Source organism: Corvus brachyrhynchos, unplaced genomic scaffold (assembly GCF_000691975.1).
Source record: "Corvus brachyrhynchos isolate BGI_N302 unplaced genomic scaffold, ASM69197v1 scaffold50, whole genome shotgun sequence".
Classification (NCBI taxonomy): Eukaryota; Metazoa; Chordata; class Aves; order Passeriformes; family Corvidae; genus Corvus; species Corvus brachyrhynchos.
The window spans coordinates 1,908,585-1,928,165 of record NW_008235964.1 but is presented as its reverse complement, the minus strand read 5'-3'; the positions used below and the strand labels follow the sequence as shown (position 1 = coordinate 1,928,165).

Genomic DNA, 19,581 nt, shown 5'->3' with positions numbered 1-19,581 from the left:
AAAAAACCCGTCAGATTACTGAACCTGATCAGCTGGATCGTATCTGTGTTGGCTTCAGTGATTTTAATATAACTACATAGTTAAATGTCCAGAGAGAACCCATTTCCAAAATCACAAAGTTATTAAAAACAAGATGGATGAAAAAAAATTACCTTTATAATTTTCTGCTGCCAAAAGCTTATGAGCTAAAATTATATTCTGTGGGTTTCTCATCTTAAGTAGAAAGCACATTTTGGGCATAAAGAATTCAGCTCAAGGTGAGTCTCTGCTGCTTTATGTACATTGGACAGTAGCTTTTTAATTAAAAGAAAGCTATGTGCAGAGCAAATTGCATGAGCAAGAGCATGAGATGTTAATCTAGATTTTAATGTGAAATACCGCTGGCTTAAAGAAAGGCCAACTAAATCACAGACACAGAATAAGAAACTTCAAAATTATTCAAATAATAAAATGTCAAACAGAATTTAAATATTTTTTTTCAGTTGCATTCAAGAGATATTAATTGAACCTTCCCTTAAGTATAGGGAGAATATAGATTACTGAGAAAATTACTTTTCTAAATTGCTACAATTTTCAGTGTTTCATTACACTAACCCTGAGAAATGCCTTGTAAGCTTTCAGTTCTGCCGTTTGCTTTACTTTGATAGACATGTGAGTATCTCCCTCTAGTGGTTTTCAGAACAATAATGTTGATCAGAACCCCCTTCAGTCACACATTTAATGCTTTTTAGCTCAGCAGTTCTCTTGCAGACATGTCACTAGCACAGTAACTCATGACACAGTCCCACACCATCAAATGAAATTTCCAGTCTAATTTCCAAGGCTTTCATTGTAAACCCCAGAGTCTGCATTTGGTCAATATACAGCAACTTATGTAGTTAATTAGAAGAAAAAACCCACCCTCCACTGTAATCAGACAATATGTTTAGGTTGCCAAAAAATAAGAAGTAAAAATTATTATTTTACTGAATTCCTAGTTTAACCAAATTGATGCATACTATTATCTTCCATCATTAACTGTTGTGTTCATTTGAATGCAGTGAAAACTCCTTACTCTCCTCAATAGCAGCACTCATACACAGCATTCATCCTATGCTACCCATAAGTAAAGCTTTATTTCCACAGGTAGACTGTCTTTTCTATTTGCTTTGTATCTTTATTTGTCTCTGTGAAAAAAAATTTCTTCTTCTGTTCATTTTAACAAGGACGAGGGAAAAATGCTTGTAAGTGAAGGATATGGACTCATCTGGTACATGTGTAATCTCAAAGAGCCAACCATATAAACCCAACAGGTTCCCTTGTCTTTGTATGTTCTATGGGAGAGGCCCTTGTGTTTATTAATTGTGATTTATAAGGCTCCAGACAGGTTTTTTTTCAATATTTAATTTCCCTTAATATTGCAATAGTAATTTGCTCCAGATTGTTCCTTTTGAGACTCACTTCATTCTGTTTTCTTTTGTATGCTCAGTAAGTAAAAAAGTCTGCTAATTTTTTAAGCCAAGAACAAAACAAAAAATTAGAGAAAGTAACTGACCATCCACACCACATGAAAACTTGCAGAAAAATGAAGATAGGAGCGGACGTCATGGCAGAGGCACGACTCGTTGTGCATATAGGCTGATCCTATTAATAACGGGCAAAGTAGCAAGTAGAGGAAAGGAAAGAAAACACAGAAAAAAAGACATACAAGATGAGATATCATGCAGATTGCTGGCAGTTAGCAGAGTTAATGTGAAAGCATCCACCCAAGAGCAAGAGATTCACAGCAAATTTTGCAAATAAACTTAACCAAAACAATCCACTGTTACAAAACACATGACTTACACACTGATCAGCACATCAAGCTAGTGAGCAAGAGTTGTACTTTCACACACAATCATATCAGGATGGTTTAGATTATTTGCAATGGCTGGATAGCTTTTGGATGGTTTTTCAACTTTATTTAATCTTTGTTGGCCAGTAAGAAGACTTCCTTTTTAAAAGAAAATTTGGTTACTAGAAAAACACATTGAATACCAATTCCCTGGACTTTTTTTAACACTACTGACATCTCGGTAATTGCGCCTCATTACAAGAAAAGCAGAGAACATACTGGAACAAATTTTGGTATACAGCAGTTATAGCCAACTAAGTGCAGTGGTTTGTGACAATCTTTCCACTGCAGAAATTGCAGAAACTGAATGAGGCATTAAAAAGACGTTTTTAAAGTATTTACTGTATCTAATACAAGGCACTTCCTTTTTCAGCCCTTTTTGTCTTGAAATTTATTCTGAACAACTTGAATTCAGAATAATCTGTTTCATACCTTTGAAAGGTAATATAGAAAGAATATTAAAAATAATTTAGATATGCTGCACAGTTGTAATTTTTCTCTTTCGAAACGTATGCATTCAATACAGAAGTACTAAACAGCATAGTTTTGATGATTTCAGTAAAGCAATGCACTTTTATACCTGCTAAGAACATGACCTAAGGGCAGTACAATTTGCTGAATTTGAAACATCCTAAACCACATATAACATTTTTAATAATTTAGCAATATTTAAATAAAAATTTAGAAATATTATTATAAAAATAATACTTCTAAGCCAAGATTATCGTCTACTTGTGCAAGCCATTGAAAATTGCATTTCACAGCACCATACAGAGACCAACAGTTTTATGCTCACTGATGAGGGAATCATGTGTGAAAGTGCAATGGTTATAGGAAAGGCAGATAAGAAAGCAGCAGTTAATTTTATGTTAACTGAAATAGAGTGGCTATGGTCTAGAGTGAACAGTATGTTTAGTGATAAGAAGGTTACCAGGCACCAAGGTACATTTAAACACAGTTTTCACTGATCATCTAAAGCTGCTCTACAATTGTTTCTAAAGATGGTCCTAAGTGTCAATTTTACCTGTTTGGCTTCATCAAAACAGATTTCGGGACCTTTTCTGTATCTAGGTTGTTTGACCATTTCACATGGATTTGGCCCTTCATCTGTTTTTCTGGTTAAGGAGTGTGACTGTTTTCCATGCACTGTACATGAGCAGGATCAACAACATTCTGTTTGTATTTTTGTGGCAGGAGAGAAGATTTATCCTAATTCAGATTGTACTGAAATAAACATCAGTATTCACAGTTTCTTGTTTAAATTCAAGAAAACAAACCCAACCATTTAGATAAATCAAAGTGAAATACCTACTTTTTACACTGTTATAATCAAGAAAACAAACTTTCTGCCAGACTTTTTAGAATATTTTCAGAACCATAAACAGAAATAAAAGATTAGTTCTTTTAACATTTTCTGTATTGCTTTTATTATCATTACACAAATATTGCAGAAAATATTTCACAAAGCAGTAAACTTTCAGTGGTGTTATATTAGTTATAGTTATAACTAAACAATAATCAGCTAACCTATAGTTTATGTTACCACTGAGTTACCCCGCTATAATGAAGATACACAGTAAAAGCAATGAAACTTGTTTGGAAAAGTAATGGCATATGCAGGTTGAACATAGCAGTGGAAGCCTATAAAAACTACTGGTTCTACTATGTGTACACTTATATTACCCCAAATATCATAGAAAAGATCATGCCACTGTAGGCATGTAGTAAATGACAGGAGAACTAATGAGATCCCATTAGCATTTCAGTGATGAAGGCAGACAGAGAAAATGCTGTCCATACTAACATCAGGAGAGAAGGGGGAGCAGTGACACGCTATTAATTAGCTAACTGCAAATGGGAGGTACCACTTTAGCTCACATCTCTGAAATCTGTAATTGCTGGTGATTAGATGTAAACACTGTACTTCACATGTGCCACTGGCTAACGAGGGGCACAAGTCATTGCAGCAGACTTGAAAGACCAGGATATGGCAAACTGCAAAACAGCCTTCTGGTGAAAGCTGCTTATGTTACTATTCAGTATGTTAAGCTTTTTTTATTCCACTGCAGGTAGTGCACATATTAAAGCTATTAAAATAATCGAGTACCAGAACTTATCTTAGTAGCTCTAATTTACACTTGAAGCAATCCTATTCATGCACTACCGTGGAGTAGTACGGCAGCTTCAGGGCAACAAGTGGAGAGGCCAAAGGGAAGAGAAGGCAAGATGATGGGGAATTTGTTTCTACAGATCTGCATCTGCCTTCATTCAGATGTTATCAGAGTCATCTCCCTTTTTCTCTGCAGTGGCTCAACTGAAAGGGAAGTTGAAACACAAAAATATTCTAAGAGACTGTGCATAAGCAAAGCTGTACCAGCCAAAAGGACGCAAAGTGTAATAATAATCACCTAAATAGCACCCAAAGGTCATTTTGCCTGCTTGGGTGATGTTATGCTACATCTGCATTTCACTATGTGCCTTAGTCACAGAAAAGAGAGAATAGTTCAGTAATGCATAGTTGAATTAAAAAAAAATATAGTTCCTTTAGTCAATATAAGCCCACCCAGCTGCTCTGGCTGCCATTTGAGGTCATTTACTGCTTTCTAGAAGTTTTGGGCTTCACAGAGAAATGCAAGTCATGTGCCCTTTTCCCATCCATCATGCTTCATTTTCTATAGTGAGTGCTGTCTATAAATTCAGACAGTGGAAACAGCTAATGAAAGTGTCATGGACTGAAGCCAATTAGAATATTAGGCTATGTTTACATAGTTCTGTCATGACACTCCAATGTAACTTCCTTTTCAGCCCAAGCGTAGATGGAATTCCGGTTTTATTAATGTGGCAATGAATGCATTGCTTGTGCCAAAGAAACACAGTCATCTGTACTACCATCTGCTTTTCTTCCAGAAGTGGGGGAGGCTGTCTCAACTAACTTCCTGACATGGACAGAGGTATTACTAATTGTTTTCCCTGTTCTGTCACAGTAATCCAAATTATGGTTTGATTTACCATCTCTGGCATGATGTCCTCGCACCTATGTAGAAGAGAATGGCTGAGGTGAATTTCTACTGACCTAGAATATGTACGTTGGTTGTACGTGTTTCCATCACCATCACCTACAGGTATCTACTGCAGGGAACAGGCTAAAGCAAAGAGATTGGCATGGAGGTGGTTGCAAATTAAAACAGTCTTTCACATGCTTTTAACTTCAGTACTTATGTTGCAAGAACTCTGCCTAGCATGTAAGTAATCTATGTCTCTAGCCAGCTCTGAAGAAATTCTATGCAGCTGGATGAAGTCTAGCCTTTGATGGCTAATGCAGTTTCCACAAGTAAGCTCTTGTCTTTGAGCGCACACTAAAGTGCCTTCATCAACTAACCATCAGTGCAGCATCTCAGCTTTTCATGACCAAACACTCCTGTCCTGCCCTTTTTGTGTTATTTCTCTAGACAGACATACCCTTGTCTTTTCTAAAGGTTGAATAAACCCAGGACACTCAGACTTTCCTTGCCTGTGCTCTCAGATGCTAACCTCCTTGGTGGCCCTTCAACAGACTTCCTCCTGTGTGACAGTGTGGTCCTGGGAAGCACACAGCACTCCAGATGTACTCTCACCAGTGCTGAAGAGATGGGATGGATCAGTTTTCCCAATCTGCTGACTACACCCTTGCTATCATAGCCTGAGATGTGACCAGCCCACTTTACTGCAAGGCACAGTGCTAACTCACGGTCAACTTCTTGCCCACTATGAACCTCCAGCTGTTTTCTGCAAATCTCTTTCCATCCCCAGCCTGTCCAGCTGTGTGCAATTATTCTGTCCTGGGCCCAAAACTTTGCATTTGCTTTTTTGAAACTTCACTAAGTTCCTGCGAGCCCATTTCTGTCTAAATTCTCACAAATAACAGCTTTGCTCTCTACCTCAATGACTGCTGCTTCACATGATTTGTGATGATATCCACGAATACCTGATACTTCAAGTATTCCAGTGGTAACCATGCTAATAACGTAGATAAGTCGGTCATTTCTCCCCAAATATATTCCAGTACACCATAGCCAGAAATCAATTCACACTACTAAATAACATGATTTTTAAAGGATACCCGGCTTCTCCGCTTGCATCAGTGGCTTTGGGTCACAGGAACGGCACAGCAGTTGGCTGTCACTAATAATGAACACTAGATTGGTGTTTGAAATCTTCTCTGCATGATAAAGTCTGGAAAAAAGCCAACAAAAACCTATGTCTAAATGAAGCAAAGAAAACCATATTTGAGGACACCCAGTATCAGAATAAAATAATCCAGCTTCACAGATTTAGTCTGCCTCCTACTGTTTATCATTTTCATTAACAAACAGTAATAAACATTTATAACAAATTTTGTAATCTCTGACATTTCCATCATACCCTCTTTCAAATAGACTTGTTAGTGGAAAAAAATGGAAAAGAGCATAAAATGACTTTAATTGAGTTAATTGCTAGCTCTGTACTGCTACCACAGTAGCTGTACTGAGAAATAACATCAGTTCAGCATCAATTAACACTGAAAAAAACCCCAACCACAAAAACAAACAAACAAAACCCCAACACATAAACCTGTCTGTGAGAAGGGCAAGAGAGAAGCATAGGGTATGCATGTCGTGTATTGGATGTGTATTTGTTGTATTTTTATGTCCATATAGTTCTCAAAATGTCTTTAAGTTAGGTCATTTTCAGTTTATAAATAAACCCAACATATACTAGTAACACGGAGGAGGAAGTATGGAAGTGAAAAAAATGTCTGCGTCTTCACCATTCTGTAAAGCTCTCTCTCTTTCTTTCCTGGGTGAAATATTGTCTTTTTTTTGTTTGAAATCTGGCTGTTAATTCTAATTTCTAAGGTATTCTCAGAAGCTCAAAATGTATGCAAAACCCCCGCAGGCTCTTGTATGAAACAGAGATCTAGGTCCAAGATGCTATGTTTTGAAGTATACAATTTTTTCACATGTTATTAAATATCACCTTCAATAGGGCTCCTTATGGTGTCTGGAGAGTAATTCTTTTAATAAAAAAAGTAGAATAGCTTCATTTGCCTTATGAGACTCACGGTTCTTAAATCATGAGCACTATCAGCTAGAAGGTAAATTAGAAGATAAATTGCACAATCTTCTTGACCATCAAAAATTCTGATGCATAACCAGACTAAAGGAAATCATATCTCTTGTAGAATGCTTTTAAGTTGACATAACAAATTTAAAGAAAACAAATTATGACAGAGATAAAAATACAATTTTCATGGAGCAGAGACCATAAAACAAAAAACTGACTAAAGCATTTCTACAATTCTTTAATGATTAAAACTAAAATTAATTTTAAACACATAAAAAGAGAATGCAATTTGCCTGCCTATATTCTTCTCTGTCCTACTTATGTAAGTTTGGTGAAATTAATCCAAAATTTTGCTTCTTATAACAGTGTCCTTCTCTTTTGTAAAAATAAATAAAAATCCTAAAGTTATTACTTATATGGAAGAAATTTTACCTGGAGCAGTTTATACAGTCTACAATCCCACCAAAGGATTTATCATTGTTTTCAAAGAAATATTGAGTTTGCTCAGTGATACAGCTTGTTTTAGGCAGGGCAGCACCGAAATCATCATCTTCCATATCAGCTGATATAAAATAAATAAATAAATAAATTAATAAACAAACAAACCAATGCCATTTTTAAGTCACAGACATAATGGAGAGACCCAAATATGTCCCCTGGCCTAGATTATTACCTTCTACTTCACTCAAAGTTGACTCTTTAACATTCTCTTGACTTACCTGCTTCAAGGAACCGTGGAAAAGTCAGGCTCAAAAACAGCTGCTGTAAGATAGACCTGAACACAGAAAGACAATATATATATTTTTAAAGGCTCTTTTTCTTCTTTGTATTTTAATGGATACTTAAAGACTACTCAGATATAAGTTATTAACAACAAATTTTTTTATGCTTTTGCCAGTTATCAAAGCTGTGGTTTTTTAAGCCTTACAGGTTGACTCTGTTTTGGTTTTTTTCCCCCCCACATTCTCACAGGTCTTTCACACCAATCTTTTATTCTACTCTTCAGATTTGCTATAATATGTGCCCACATCTCACATAATGGAAATATTATCACGCCATCCATGCCCTCCTTTTATACCTCTGTGGGAGGTGGAAGAGGCATGTTGGCATTTCTCAAACATTTAACCAACTGGAACTCCTTTTTAACACACTCAGGGAAAATGCTCCTGCTTTAGATACTTTACACTGGTTAAGGTTTATGAAATTTCTGAGAAGGGGATCAACACTGGAATACTCTAACTAGGTTATAAAAACCATTACTGTAACAGTTGACTTTTAAAATCATCTCTATTCTTGCTCTTGAGGTGTGGACTACCTTTTCTTCCCATATGCTACCAAAATACTTCAGCTTAAAGGGCTCCATTTATTTAATTGTTTTTCTTCACTGATGATGGCATTTTTTCTGATTTTATTTACTTAAAGCAAGTACCAGTTTGCCACACACACACAGCCCCTTTCTCCTCTACCAGCCTGTCAAAACTGGAACTGAAACAGGTATATTCTTTGACTCCCTGCTTCTCCTTAACCTTTCTAAGTTGTATTTTCCAGTTGTCAAGTTTTAGGCTTGCTTCTACCCACAAATATGACCCAATCTCTTCTCATCTCATTCTGTTCTAACATTTGTTCTGCAGAGAGAAGGGACTGTATAACTTCATTCAACCTCAAAGTTTTTTTCTTCCTTTTCTAGAGTGATTCCTGTGTAAAGAAACTGAGTATGCCTGTCACCTTTCCCATGGAGGCATTCCCTGAAGGCATTCTGGATTCACACCCACAACTTTGTGCTTTGAATTATCAGAGGGACAGCGCACAGCAATTATGGATCAGAAGAGACCTGATGCTGTTCAATAGTGATGCAATTTGCTGACAGAAAACAGTAATCCTTTGCAATGGCTTACCACAGAATTTACAGGGAACTGAACAAAAAAGGCATCCTGGGAAAACGAAATCTCCTGACTTAAAGGAGCATGAAGGAGAAATGATACTCACTGTCTTAACTAAATGCTGATGCATCCCATATAAATTTTGAAAATGATCGCTCACACCTTTATCCCACATTTTTTGCCTGAAACACTATAGCTTTCTTTAATAACCTGTTTTTTCTTATTTCCCTGTACTTGCTTTTGCCAGGTGCCTCACTGAACCCATTTTTTGTCATCCCTTTTCACTTTGCTTGTTTAATGGCCTTCTCTGCCTGCTTCTGACCCAGATTCCATTAAAAACATGACCATAGTAAAGTACTTTAATGCTGTGCTTTCAAGTTAAACATCAAAAAAAATAAACCTCAGGTCTAAATTGAGGCCAGACCACTGAGTCTGATTTGAACACTGATAAACTGAAGTTTCTCTGTTTGAAAAGAACTAAAGTTTCTCTTCTGGATTATTGCCCGTCTTCAATTTTTGAGGTTTGCTGTTGTCCAAGAAAACCAAGATTATTGCTCTTCCTGTTAACTAAATGTAACCAACAATAAAACCCAACATACAGTCTTCATAGTGCTTCTGTGAGAAAGTTACTGTAAGTTATTTCAGCTGCTACATATTTTAACTCTTAGCTTTGTAAATCAGGTAATTTATTCCAGCTTAGTAATTATTATTATAAAAAAAAAAAAAAAAACAGCTTTAGAAAAAGGACCAGTCTCCAAGGGTGCAACTCATGCCATTGCAAAAGTACCACATCGATCCCAATTACCTATCCCAATGTGGTGCTGAGGGAAGCAGCTGATATGGGTGCCAGTCTACATGGCTCTGAAACAGATAAAATACCTCACCTGAATACTGTGTGAGCTCCAGAGTCCTCAGCACAGAAAAACATGGACCTGTCTCCCAGGAGACCTTTCAGTACTTAAAGGGGGCTCTTAAGAAAGATGAGGACAAACTTTATAGCAGGGCCTGTTCCAGTAGGACAGGAGGCGGTAGTTTTAAACTAAAAGAGGGCAGATTCAGACTAGATACAAGGAAGATATTTTTTACAATGAGGATGGTGAAACACTGGCACAGGTTGCCCAGAGAGGTGGAGATGCCTCATCTCTGAGAACATTCAAGGTCAGGTGGGACGGGGCTCTGAGCAGCCTCATCTAGCTGAAGATGTGCCCGCCCATCGTAGAGGAAGTTGGAATGGACGACCTTTAAAGATCCCTTCCAACCCAAACGATTTTATGATTCATGTGTTTTGTAAAATGATTCACTGAAAAGCAAACACTAATTTTCTGAAGACTTCTTGCTAGAAAAAGGCAAAGATGATATTCTGAAATAGGGAACCAAGTGATCAATAACTTGAAGTGTGGTAATTTAGACTTCACAACTGCCCATCATACTCAGACCATTAATCCAAACTCTGCTTCCTGAAGCTGATTTTGTAGTCAGAACACACAATCACAAAACCTGGCAAGAGAGCTTTGAACAAACTGTTGACAAAACAGTCATGTTTGGAGATACACCTAAGAATTTTCATTATGAGAAACTGCAGAAACAAAGGGTCCAGAGCACTTTTATGGAGGAAAAAAACCCCAAGCCAAATAGAGTTTCAGTCCACTGAATAATTATAGTTTAGACATAGAGATTTCCTACACACTTGTACTTACCAGGCTGCTGCTGAAGCCCACCATCCAAGTTGTAAAATATCTGTTATTGTAGGCTGGGAAAAAAAACCAAAAGAGATTATTTTATTTGTATAAACACCTGCAGACTTTTAATGAAATGTCAGCCACTGCACATGGGACTACTGACCACATAAGCAGAACGAAGTCCAGCTCCTTGCTTTGGTTCTTCTTCGGGATCACAGACTGACTGATAGTCATACGACTTGTTAAAGGCATACAGGGACATGTTAATCAGGTTTCGCATCAGGCCAGGATCAATTTCACCAAAGAATCTTCCAATCTGAGAGGGGACAATACAGAGAGATAAGGTAAAACATTTCCAAATATTTTTCTCGTAACAAAGTGCACAGTTCTAAATTCCCCAATTAGACAATAACTGTTAAATGCAGTATCAATGTGACCCTGCCAGCAAGAAGAGCAAGAGAATATAAGAAGGTGTGTGGATAACATACTACTTGTCCTCACCATCTTAAGTCCATCGGCAGCCTACCAGCCTAATCGCAAAGCGCAAAGAATGCAACTTGGCAGAAGTTAGGCATCTTCATCTGTAAAGAAAACTGTAAAAAAAACTAACAAATCCCCTAGAATTTCTGATCCAGCAATATTTTTGTGATTCAGAAATGTTATCTTTAGGTTAAGTTGAGAGTGAAATGATTCTTTTTTTCTCTTAAAACTTCTTCCTATTGGTTTTCATGTTCTGTTCATAAAGAATATATACATACCTGTTGTGTATATTCATCTCGATTGGACATCAGAAGAAATCCACCATCATCAAGGATAACACAGTCCACATGCTATTGTAAGAAAGTGAAATATGTTTTACAGGAAAGATTTGTCAATAGAACACACTGTAAGAAACTACTTTTTTTTCAAGACATCAGAAGTATCTTCAAATCACAAACCCATAGCCAAGGGCCAATTTTAAGTTACACTAATTAGCATTATCGGTATAATAAGAGTTTGAACAGATCAAAGGCTTATTTGTGGCTTAATTTCATAAAAGTTGTTTTGCAAATTCTTATTTGCTCAATACTTTGTAAGTTCCAAGAGTACTATATCCTTATTAAATCTGATTATAATTGGACCTCAGTTCATAATAAGGGGCTACAACTTCTCGTGTGCTTCAGCCATGCTTAAAGTCCTTTTCCATTTGCAGATTTCGATGGTAAAAATCTTAAGGGCAGGCTCCCTGCTAGCTAGACATGATAATTTTCACTTGCCAAGGACTGTAGTGGGATTATTCCAGGTGTCAGGCGCAGGAATGGGAAACCCACTAGTTCCATATGCTTTGCACTTCGTAAAAGATCCTTGCAGCCAGAGACTGAAGAGATAGCAGTGAGATCAAATAGATAACCTCCCACAGTACCCTTGCTGCTGCAATTCTTGCATTTAATGATCTTCACATTCCTCAAAAGAACTCAGAAGACCTGAGCAGAGGAAAGTTTTTAAGCACATGGCAAAACCTGATATGGTGACAGTCCCGGGATCTGTGCTCTCCTGAGTGCTAGCAGTTATGGGGTCGCCTAATCCTGAATGTGCTGGGAACCGATGACCGTGGAAAGGCATATAATGGACTATGGTGCTTCTAAGTTCGCATTTACCCTTCTCTGAGGTACTCTTCCTTTTTTAGAATTTAAAAAAAATACTCTTTTTTTCCTCAGGATTTGTCTCTTGTTTTGCAAATTAGTCATATTTTTATCACATTTTTCTTCACATCATTCTCTATTGCTTTTCTTGTATTTTTTCTTTACACTTGTTCTCATAACTTCATCACCATAACCACTTCACCTGATTTTTATGCCCTCTTTTTCCCCTCCCCTCCTAACCTTCATCTTTCTCAAGACACAAACAACTAAGCCCTGTTTTCTGTAACATTAACACTCAGTAATAGTAATAGAATCTGTTTAAGATAGATCTAAAGAGAATGAGTGAATTTTCATACTCTGTCAGATATTAATAAACTGAACATATTCTTACCATGCTATTTCTTTCACAGCCACAGATTTCACTGTTGCACTAAAAAAGAGAAGTATGGTAATCTTCACAAAAATGTTACAAAATAAACTGTATTGTGCAGTTCATCATTCAAGGCAAGAACAAGTGATTCTATTTTCAATATCTGTTTATAAACTTAAATTTTGAATGTGTGTCGTTTATCACAAATATCTCTCTGATCAACCTGTATTCAGTAATCATCAATAGCACCATCTTGACAGACTTTACCAAAGACTCTGATACAGCTCCCTTTACAAGTATGTTCAATATAGATAAATACTTTGGAGGACTGGTCAGAATGTCAGTGTTGTGAACATAAAGTAAAACAAAAAGAATAGGAGCATTTCCATGTGTTTGGGGTTTGGAAGGAAAGCCTTCAAAAGTCTCTTTTTGACCATGAAAAGCTTCACCAGTCTCAAAGCATGGGGATCCTATGTGATAAAGGAAGCCCATCAACCCCGCTAGCTTTCATGGCTTTGATTCCTAATATGTTTTTCTCATGCTCTTGCAACATGTGTACACATACACACATAACTGTCCTGAGCAAAACAACTACCAGGTAATGCTGGAGTCATCAGCATTCTGTCTGAAATATTCATCCTCCTTTCCATTTTTCACTTATGTATTTTGTCCTTAACTCTTCTGACACTTAGGCTATGGATTTGCCTACCCATTGATCTACAGTTCCAATATCTAAATCAGCCAGGGTCTGTTATTGATTCCCTAAACATACAACCAACCAAGCAATATTGCCTCATCCAGTAAGAAGCTTATGTTCTATAAGTTTCTTAATGTTGTGCCTTCCCCAATTCACTATCAATTCCATGTTTTCCCTTTCCCATTTACACCTAAGATGTAAACCCATGACAGACGTATTACACATTAGGTGTATGGAATGAGATGGTTAAGCACCTATTTCATTAAGTTCTGCTAAAATGCTGTTATGCTGGTTGCAATATAAATCCTTACTGTTCATACTTACACATCCTCGATATTAAATAAAAACAGATTCACCAGTTCTTTTGCAGATTTTATTCACTGTTAGAGCATAGTCTTACTACTAGCTAGAATATGTCATTTTTCTTTGTCTTTATCCATGTTTTATAATTATGAAAGCAAGACACGTACAAAATACGGCCTATTTCAACATAGATTTATTTTGTGCATTTGGATGATTTAAATACCACAACTACTTGGCAACTATGCATCAGTGTGACTCTGGCACAAAGAGACAGTAAACCTATTTGCATCTGAAGCTTTGAGAAACGCAAATAAAGTTCAAAACAGACTTGGTCAATTGCTTACCAGGCTCTTGATTGTGGTTTTTGTGAAATTTTCCATCCAGCTGGTTGCATCAATTTTTATTCCAACAACTAACAAGAAATACATGAAAGCCTTTTTTAGTAAAATGAAGGAAAAAAAAAGGTAACTATATAATCCTAAAAAAAGGGGAAAGTATAATGACATCTAAATCATTGAACTAGAGAAGAATAAAATATGATTTTTGTTCAGTTGTCTGATCACCAACATTGTTCATGAGACTAATAAATTAAACACTCTGAATCAAATGCAAACAGACTTCTACTAGCAAGATTAAAACTGTCTCAGAGAAAATAATATTGTAAAGTGAAGTTCCTTTGAAATCTCAATTAAATTTCCAATTAACTGTTGAGCAACAACCAAATAACTAAAGTATTTCGAGTTTCAGCACCATTCTATCTTACCTGCTGGCTTCAGAAGCTTCCCATCAATTTCTATTTCCACAGCCTTGCTTACCATAATACCTGATTCATAGCTATTGGCACCGCTTTCTGACAGTATAGAAGAGTAAAAAAAGCAAACAAAAAAAGAAGTTAGGGTAACATAAAAGCCTCTTCCTCTGAAACTTAAGTTAATTATTATTCAAATACCAGAATGATTAAAGAAAATCCTTGTCCAAAAGCACTGACCCAGCTGTAGTACAGATTTATCACCTGTGATAGCTCAGATCACTAACACTGGCATGACTAAGGAATATTCGTGTTTACTTTTCTTCTTTTTGTACCCCATTTGACTGCTTCATAAAGTTACTGTAGCTTTTTCTTCTTCTGCAAACAGAGCCATGAATACCTTTACACATGTGAGCAGCTCTGTTAAAACCAGGATCAGAGCCAAAGATTTTATCCTGATGTTGTCTGTGTATTTTTCAATGCAAGGTATATGACTCCACTCACTAATGCACAATTTCTGCTCTGACAGACTTTAAACTGTTTTCAACACTGCTTAGTATGAAAAGGCAAGTTAAAAATACATTCCCTGGAGCTGTTTGAGGAGCAAAAAACCCTTCAGGGAATTTTGTTAATTGTCGTCTTTATATTTTCCTGAGAAAAAAATGCAATAAAAAATTATGAAATTACAGCAAAGAAAGATCCTATATGTTTAAGAGAGGAGTACGTCCTTTGTGGTAGCACCTGCTTTTAGACAAACTTGAGAAGGTTAATGTTGCTCACATCAATAATGAGCACTTGCTCTTGTGCTTATATAGATTTTAAATGTCACAATATCTCAGACCAACTGGTGAGTAAGTGCAATTGTAAGTAGAATTCAAAAGCAAAGTTTAAACTAATTAGTGGTACAGTGGATGGAGTTATGGACTCTGGACCATTATGCCTGGTCCCCCAAGTCAGTGCTGGGGGTGCTGAATCAGTATACAGAACTCAGTTCTATTAAGACTTTTCGTAGTGTTATTGTCTATGAGTGCAATTTTATTTCACATCCTGTTAAAATAATTCTGCAAAAGTATCTCTGTAAAACAGGGTTTCAATGTACTGAATGAACACCAGTTCTCTGTATGTTTTCACTTAGGTTAATTCTGAACGCACAGGGCCACCAGTGTAGTTGACAAATGATGAAGACCTTGTTTAGTGCCTCCTAGCTTTTCCTTAATGATGGATATTATCCCAAGACTTCTTTCCTTAGGAAGTGGCACATTTGCATCTTTTTCAGTGACCTCATCTGGTATGGGAAACTTCCCCTTACATTGGACTAGCTAGCCCTGACGTTTCCAAAGAGTGATGACTTACTGTTGTAGTATGGGGCTGTGAAAATATAGTTGTCATTATCTAAACTCCTCTTATAGAAGCTGACTTCATAAGTTTCAGCATTTTCCAACCAATCTTCTCCTGCCCTAAATAAAAAAAATAGGGATCAAAAAAAGACATTTCAGAGTCTCATTAATGCTGCACTGCAGGTTGTTTTCTTTTAATTTTTCAGAGTTGGGAAAAATGTGAGATACATTCTTATAGTCCTCAGGCTCTGTCAGCTTTCACTGGATAAAAGACAGGTGTAATCATTAGAAAAACCCAAAACAAACAAACTTGGGGGAAAAAAAGAGAATGATATTCTTGGACCAACACAAATTTAGTCTCATGTTGAGACAAATACAACTGCAACACACAACAAAATCTAAATGAACCTTTACAGTATCATATGCTTTGAGCTTAATCCTAAAATATTTAATATCATTAATAATCCCAAAATAGGAAAGAAACTGACTTGGGGAGTAAAATTCATTGTCATTTTAACATTATAGTGAAACAGAATAACCTAAGGAAATAGATAAATTTGCTATTTACCAGTAGATCTGTACTGGTGCCCTCACTATTCCCAGTCACTCGTGGGGGTGTCTAGTTTATTGTATGTCCAATTTCACATTCCCTTTTTGTCCTCTGATAATGATACATTTTTCTCTCTTGAAGTCCCTGGACCATTTGGTCTGAGCTTAGTCTAAAAAAAAAAAAAAAATCACCTACTACTTGCCAGTATTTGCAGCCTGCCAAACAACTGAATGCTTGGGAGTAACTAGGAATTAGCATGGCACCACTGCTACTAAAAAGGCATTGCTTTCACTGCTACTCTAGGCTGATTAGAAACCTGGATTACAAGGGCCTGTCACGAAAATAATGTAACAGATGAGTTTCAAGGAATGACACAGGTAAAATCTAAGAAAAACAAGACATTCCAAGTAATTTCATAGCTATCATTACAGATTAGACTCTAGGAGACAGTATTTTTTCATTCAATAAAGCCACTATTTAACATTCTGCCCTTTCAGAATTCAATATTATTGTATTATGCTATTTTGTAGTAATTCTTACCTTTTGGGGAACACTCTAGTAATTCCACCATCTGTAACAACAAATTGTGCAACAACTCCATCACTGTAAACAAAAATAAGATTTAAAATGAAAACTGACTGAAATTCTCACAATTTCCTGTGTCAAGGGTTGCCATAAAAGAGTATAACTATGAAAAAATACCTATTCTGTGTAACATTAACTGCATATCTGCATATACACAGAGATGCATAAGATTTTGTTTTCAAACTCTGAAATGCATAAAAAAATCACAGTCAATAAAAAGAACACTTACAGAGACAGTTTACTCCAATAATTTTGGGCAAGTTCATTTGTAAATCCTGCATCCAGCAAAACTCTAATGACCATATCAGTATTACCTATCAAAAGAGTTAAAAGGTCAGTCATCTGAAACAATATGAGATGGTGTTTCAATAAAAGCCTAAAATGAAATTCTGAGCATTATCAAGATGCTCCAGCCACAAAATCTGGGCTGTTTATATTAGACATTCTGCCTGACTTCAGACTATGTCAAGTACTTAGAGTTAAATAGATGTTCTCACACTGCTGAGTTCACTTAAACATTTTCTTCATTGTATTCTACAAACCTATCTTTGTGTCACAGGAATAAGGAAGGTGATAAGGGCACTGGTCCCAGTTTGCAAAGCCCCTAAATCTGGAAATTAACCTATTTTTAAAGCATGTCTTCATTAAAACACTTTTTATCTCGGTGTAAGGAAACAACACAATTCCTAATGATACTTACTCTTACATGCTACAAAACGGAGATAATTCAACTACATTATAAATATATTTAGATCAATTAAGTCTCAGCCTCTCAAATAAAACATATTTGTCACCTGAAAATGCATACAGGGAAATAATTTTGAATCAGTAGCTCATACAGAGATGTCATGCTTAAATTTCTTTGAAAAGATGGTTTGAAGTCAGTGCTTCTCAACCATCTTCTTCAGTAGCACTTTAGAAGAGATACTGCAGATTATTTCATCATGGGGATTTTATTTGGTATTCCTTTTGAAAATCATTTTTAACTGAGATAACTAAAAGACTGAGTGGCTGTAGAAATTAACATTGATTACTTATTAAGGAGACAATTTTTAAAGTAACTTAATTATTAGAAAAAAAGAAGGAAAAAAAAAAGTGCTGCGTATTCCAAAATGAAATACAGTAGTAGGTAGATAGCATTTTGTAATAATTACTTACTAAGCACTAGTGTATACTATAATATCACTAAATGTGTCCTCAATATTTGCTTGTAGGGAATATTACACAAGAATTAAATATTTTATTAATTTTACTAAATTAACATTAATTGCTTTAATCACTGGAGGTAAATGCTTTCATTTCATAGACTGTGTCAAGGGAATCAAATAAAATTTCAGTCAGTCAGCAATGTACCAATGAACAAGATCACTGTATTAAAAGAGCACCAAACATCCACACATGCACACAAAAATAGCATTTTGTGAGAAGACATCATATCTAAGTGGACATTCCTTCAGTTACAAGGTGTAGCAGAGAGGTTCTTTCTGAATTGACCAATTATCCCTGACAACAACATCAAAAAGACTTGAGGAAAGCAAGACAAAAAAAAAAAAAAAAGTTATTCCAAGTGTTTATAAACTAATAATAATGCTAAACAGATGTGTATGTACCAAGCCAAATCCAAACATTGAATTTTTCATGAGAACAAGGCTTTAACACATTACTAATGGTAATAACTTCATTTATTCTAAAGAGAGGTTAAGGCCCAATCTCAAAACATGAATTAATCCCTTCACAAAGCCCAGTGCTCACCACTGCAGCAGTTACATGGATCTGTGGTCCTAAGCTATTCAAGCCCAAGTGAGATCTCTTTAACCAATTTGTGAATGAGCAAAAGAACTTCCTTATATTTTATTCTGGTTATTGGTTATTTCAGCCCTGGACTTCTTTTCCTTGCTTATTTTGGAATAAAATGACAAGAAAGCAGGTTGAAGATTTCATTATAAGATTCTGAGTCTGTTTGAGACTTACTTTGGCTGGTATGCTTAAGCGAAAAACATAAATTCAAAATATTTGGAACATATTAAAATGAACCAGTAGTTATTTGATGCTTGAGAAAAATTCTGAGAGGAGTTACGGAAAACACTGGATGCATAAGACCCTGCAATCTTTCTTAAATAAAGCCATAAACTTACAAACTAATTTTACACTCTCTACCTTGGACAGAAAATCCTGACACTAGATATTTTCTACTAGATTTTCTACTAAAAAAACAAACCCACAAAATCTGAGCATGAACTCTCATTCATGAGAAAGTATTTTCCTAAGGAAAAAATTCAGTGAGCTGAGAAGTGTACTTACACGATGAACTGCTCGGAGTATTTCTGTCAATAAATTCATTGAAATTTAATAGAAATTCAGTGTTGTTCTCTGATTTCTTTACATCATTACAGTAGTCTCTGAAAAACAACAAACCATCAGTCTTATGTTTTTTTTCTTGTGCTACTAAAGCAGACAATTTTAAAGTCCAAGCAGGCTTGCACAACTATTATGAAGTACCTGGTATTACTGTGTCAATTGACTGCCATCATCAATATTGAATGATGCCCATATCAATTATTTCAGACATCTGCAGGAAATAAGGTGTTCAAGTGCCTGCCTAAACATTTGTTAAGATTTGGATTATAAGAAAACTACATTTATGAAATAGGGCATAGATTTGCAGAAAAAAACCTGAGGACTAATGTAGGCTGTAGTATTAGGAGATCATGTCTGTACACAAAATATATGCCCAGTGAATTTAAATTGCTCCTGGGTTAAACTGTACTGGAAAGTAGTACCTGGACTGCTGGTGAAACACAGTCACTCCATGCTCAACTAAGGCCAGATTTATAGGTTAAGGTCCTCTCCTCTGA

General features: G+C 36.0%; 1 protein-coding gene across 9 annotated transcripts in view; it reads right to left on the bottom strand.

Annotated features, from left to right (window-relative positions):
• The window catches only part of CACNA2D1 (calcium voltage-gated channel auxiliary subunit alpha2delta 1), a 364,954-nt gene that overhangs the window by 10,457 nt on the left and 334,916 nt on the right, over positions 1-19,581 (bottom strand). For 5 of the 9 annotated variants that reach the window (XM_017727838.1, XM_017727851.1, XM_017727863.1 and 2 more), the window contains 15 exons: positions 19,028-19,125; positions 16,956-17,040; positions 16,682-16,744; positions 15,608-15,711; positions 14,270-14,356; positions 13,851-13,918; positions 12,528-12,566; positions 11,273-11,344; positions 10,678-10,830; positions 10,533-10,585; positions 7,675-7,730; positions 7,388-7,517; positions 5,973-6,085; positions 2,898-2,980; positions 1,535-1,623 (listed from right to left, as the gene is read on the bottom strand). In XM_017727838.1, the coding sequence (XP_017583327.1) occupies positions 1,535-1,623; positions 2,898-2,980; positions 5,973-6,085; positions 7,388-7,517; positions 7,675-7,730; positions 10,533-10,585; positions 10,678-10,830; positions 11,273-11,344; positions 12,528-12,566; positions 13,851-13,918; positions 14,270-14,356; positions 15,608-15,711; positions 16,682-16,744; positions 16,956-17,040; positions 19,028-19,125 (1,293 nt within the window). The remainder of the gene's footprint in view (positions 1-1,534; positions 1,624-2,897; positions 2,981-5,972; positions 6,086-7,387; positions 7,518-7,674; positions 7,731-10,532; positions 10,586-10,677; positions 10,831-11,272; positions 11,345-12,527; positions 12,567-13,850; positions 13,919-14,269; positions 14,357-15,607; positions 15,712-16,681; positions 16,745-16,955; positions 17,041-19,027; positions 19,126-19,581) is intronic. The other 4 variants (XM_017727845.1, XM_017727857.1, XM_017727868.1 and 1 more) reach the window with 1 other exon arrangement.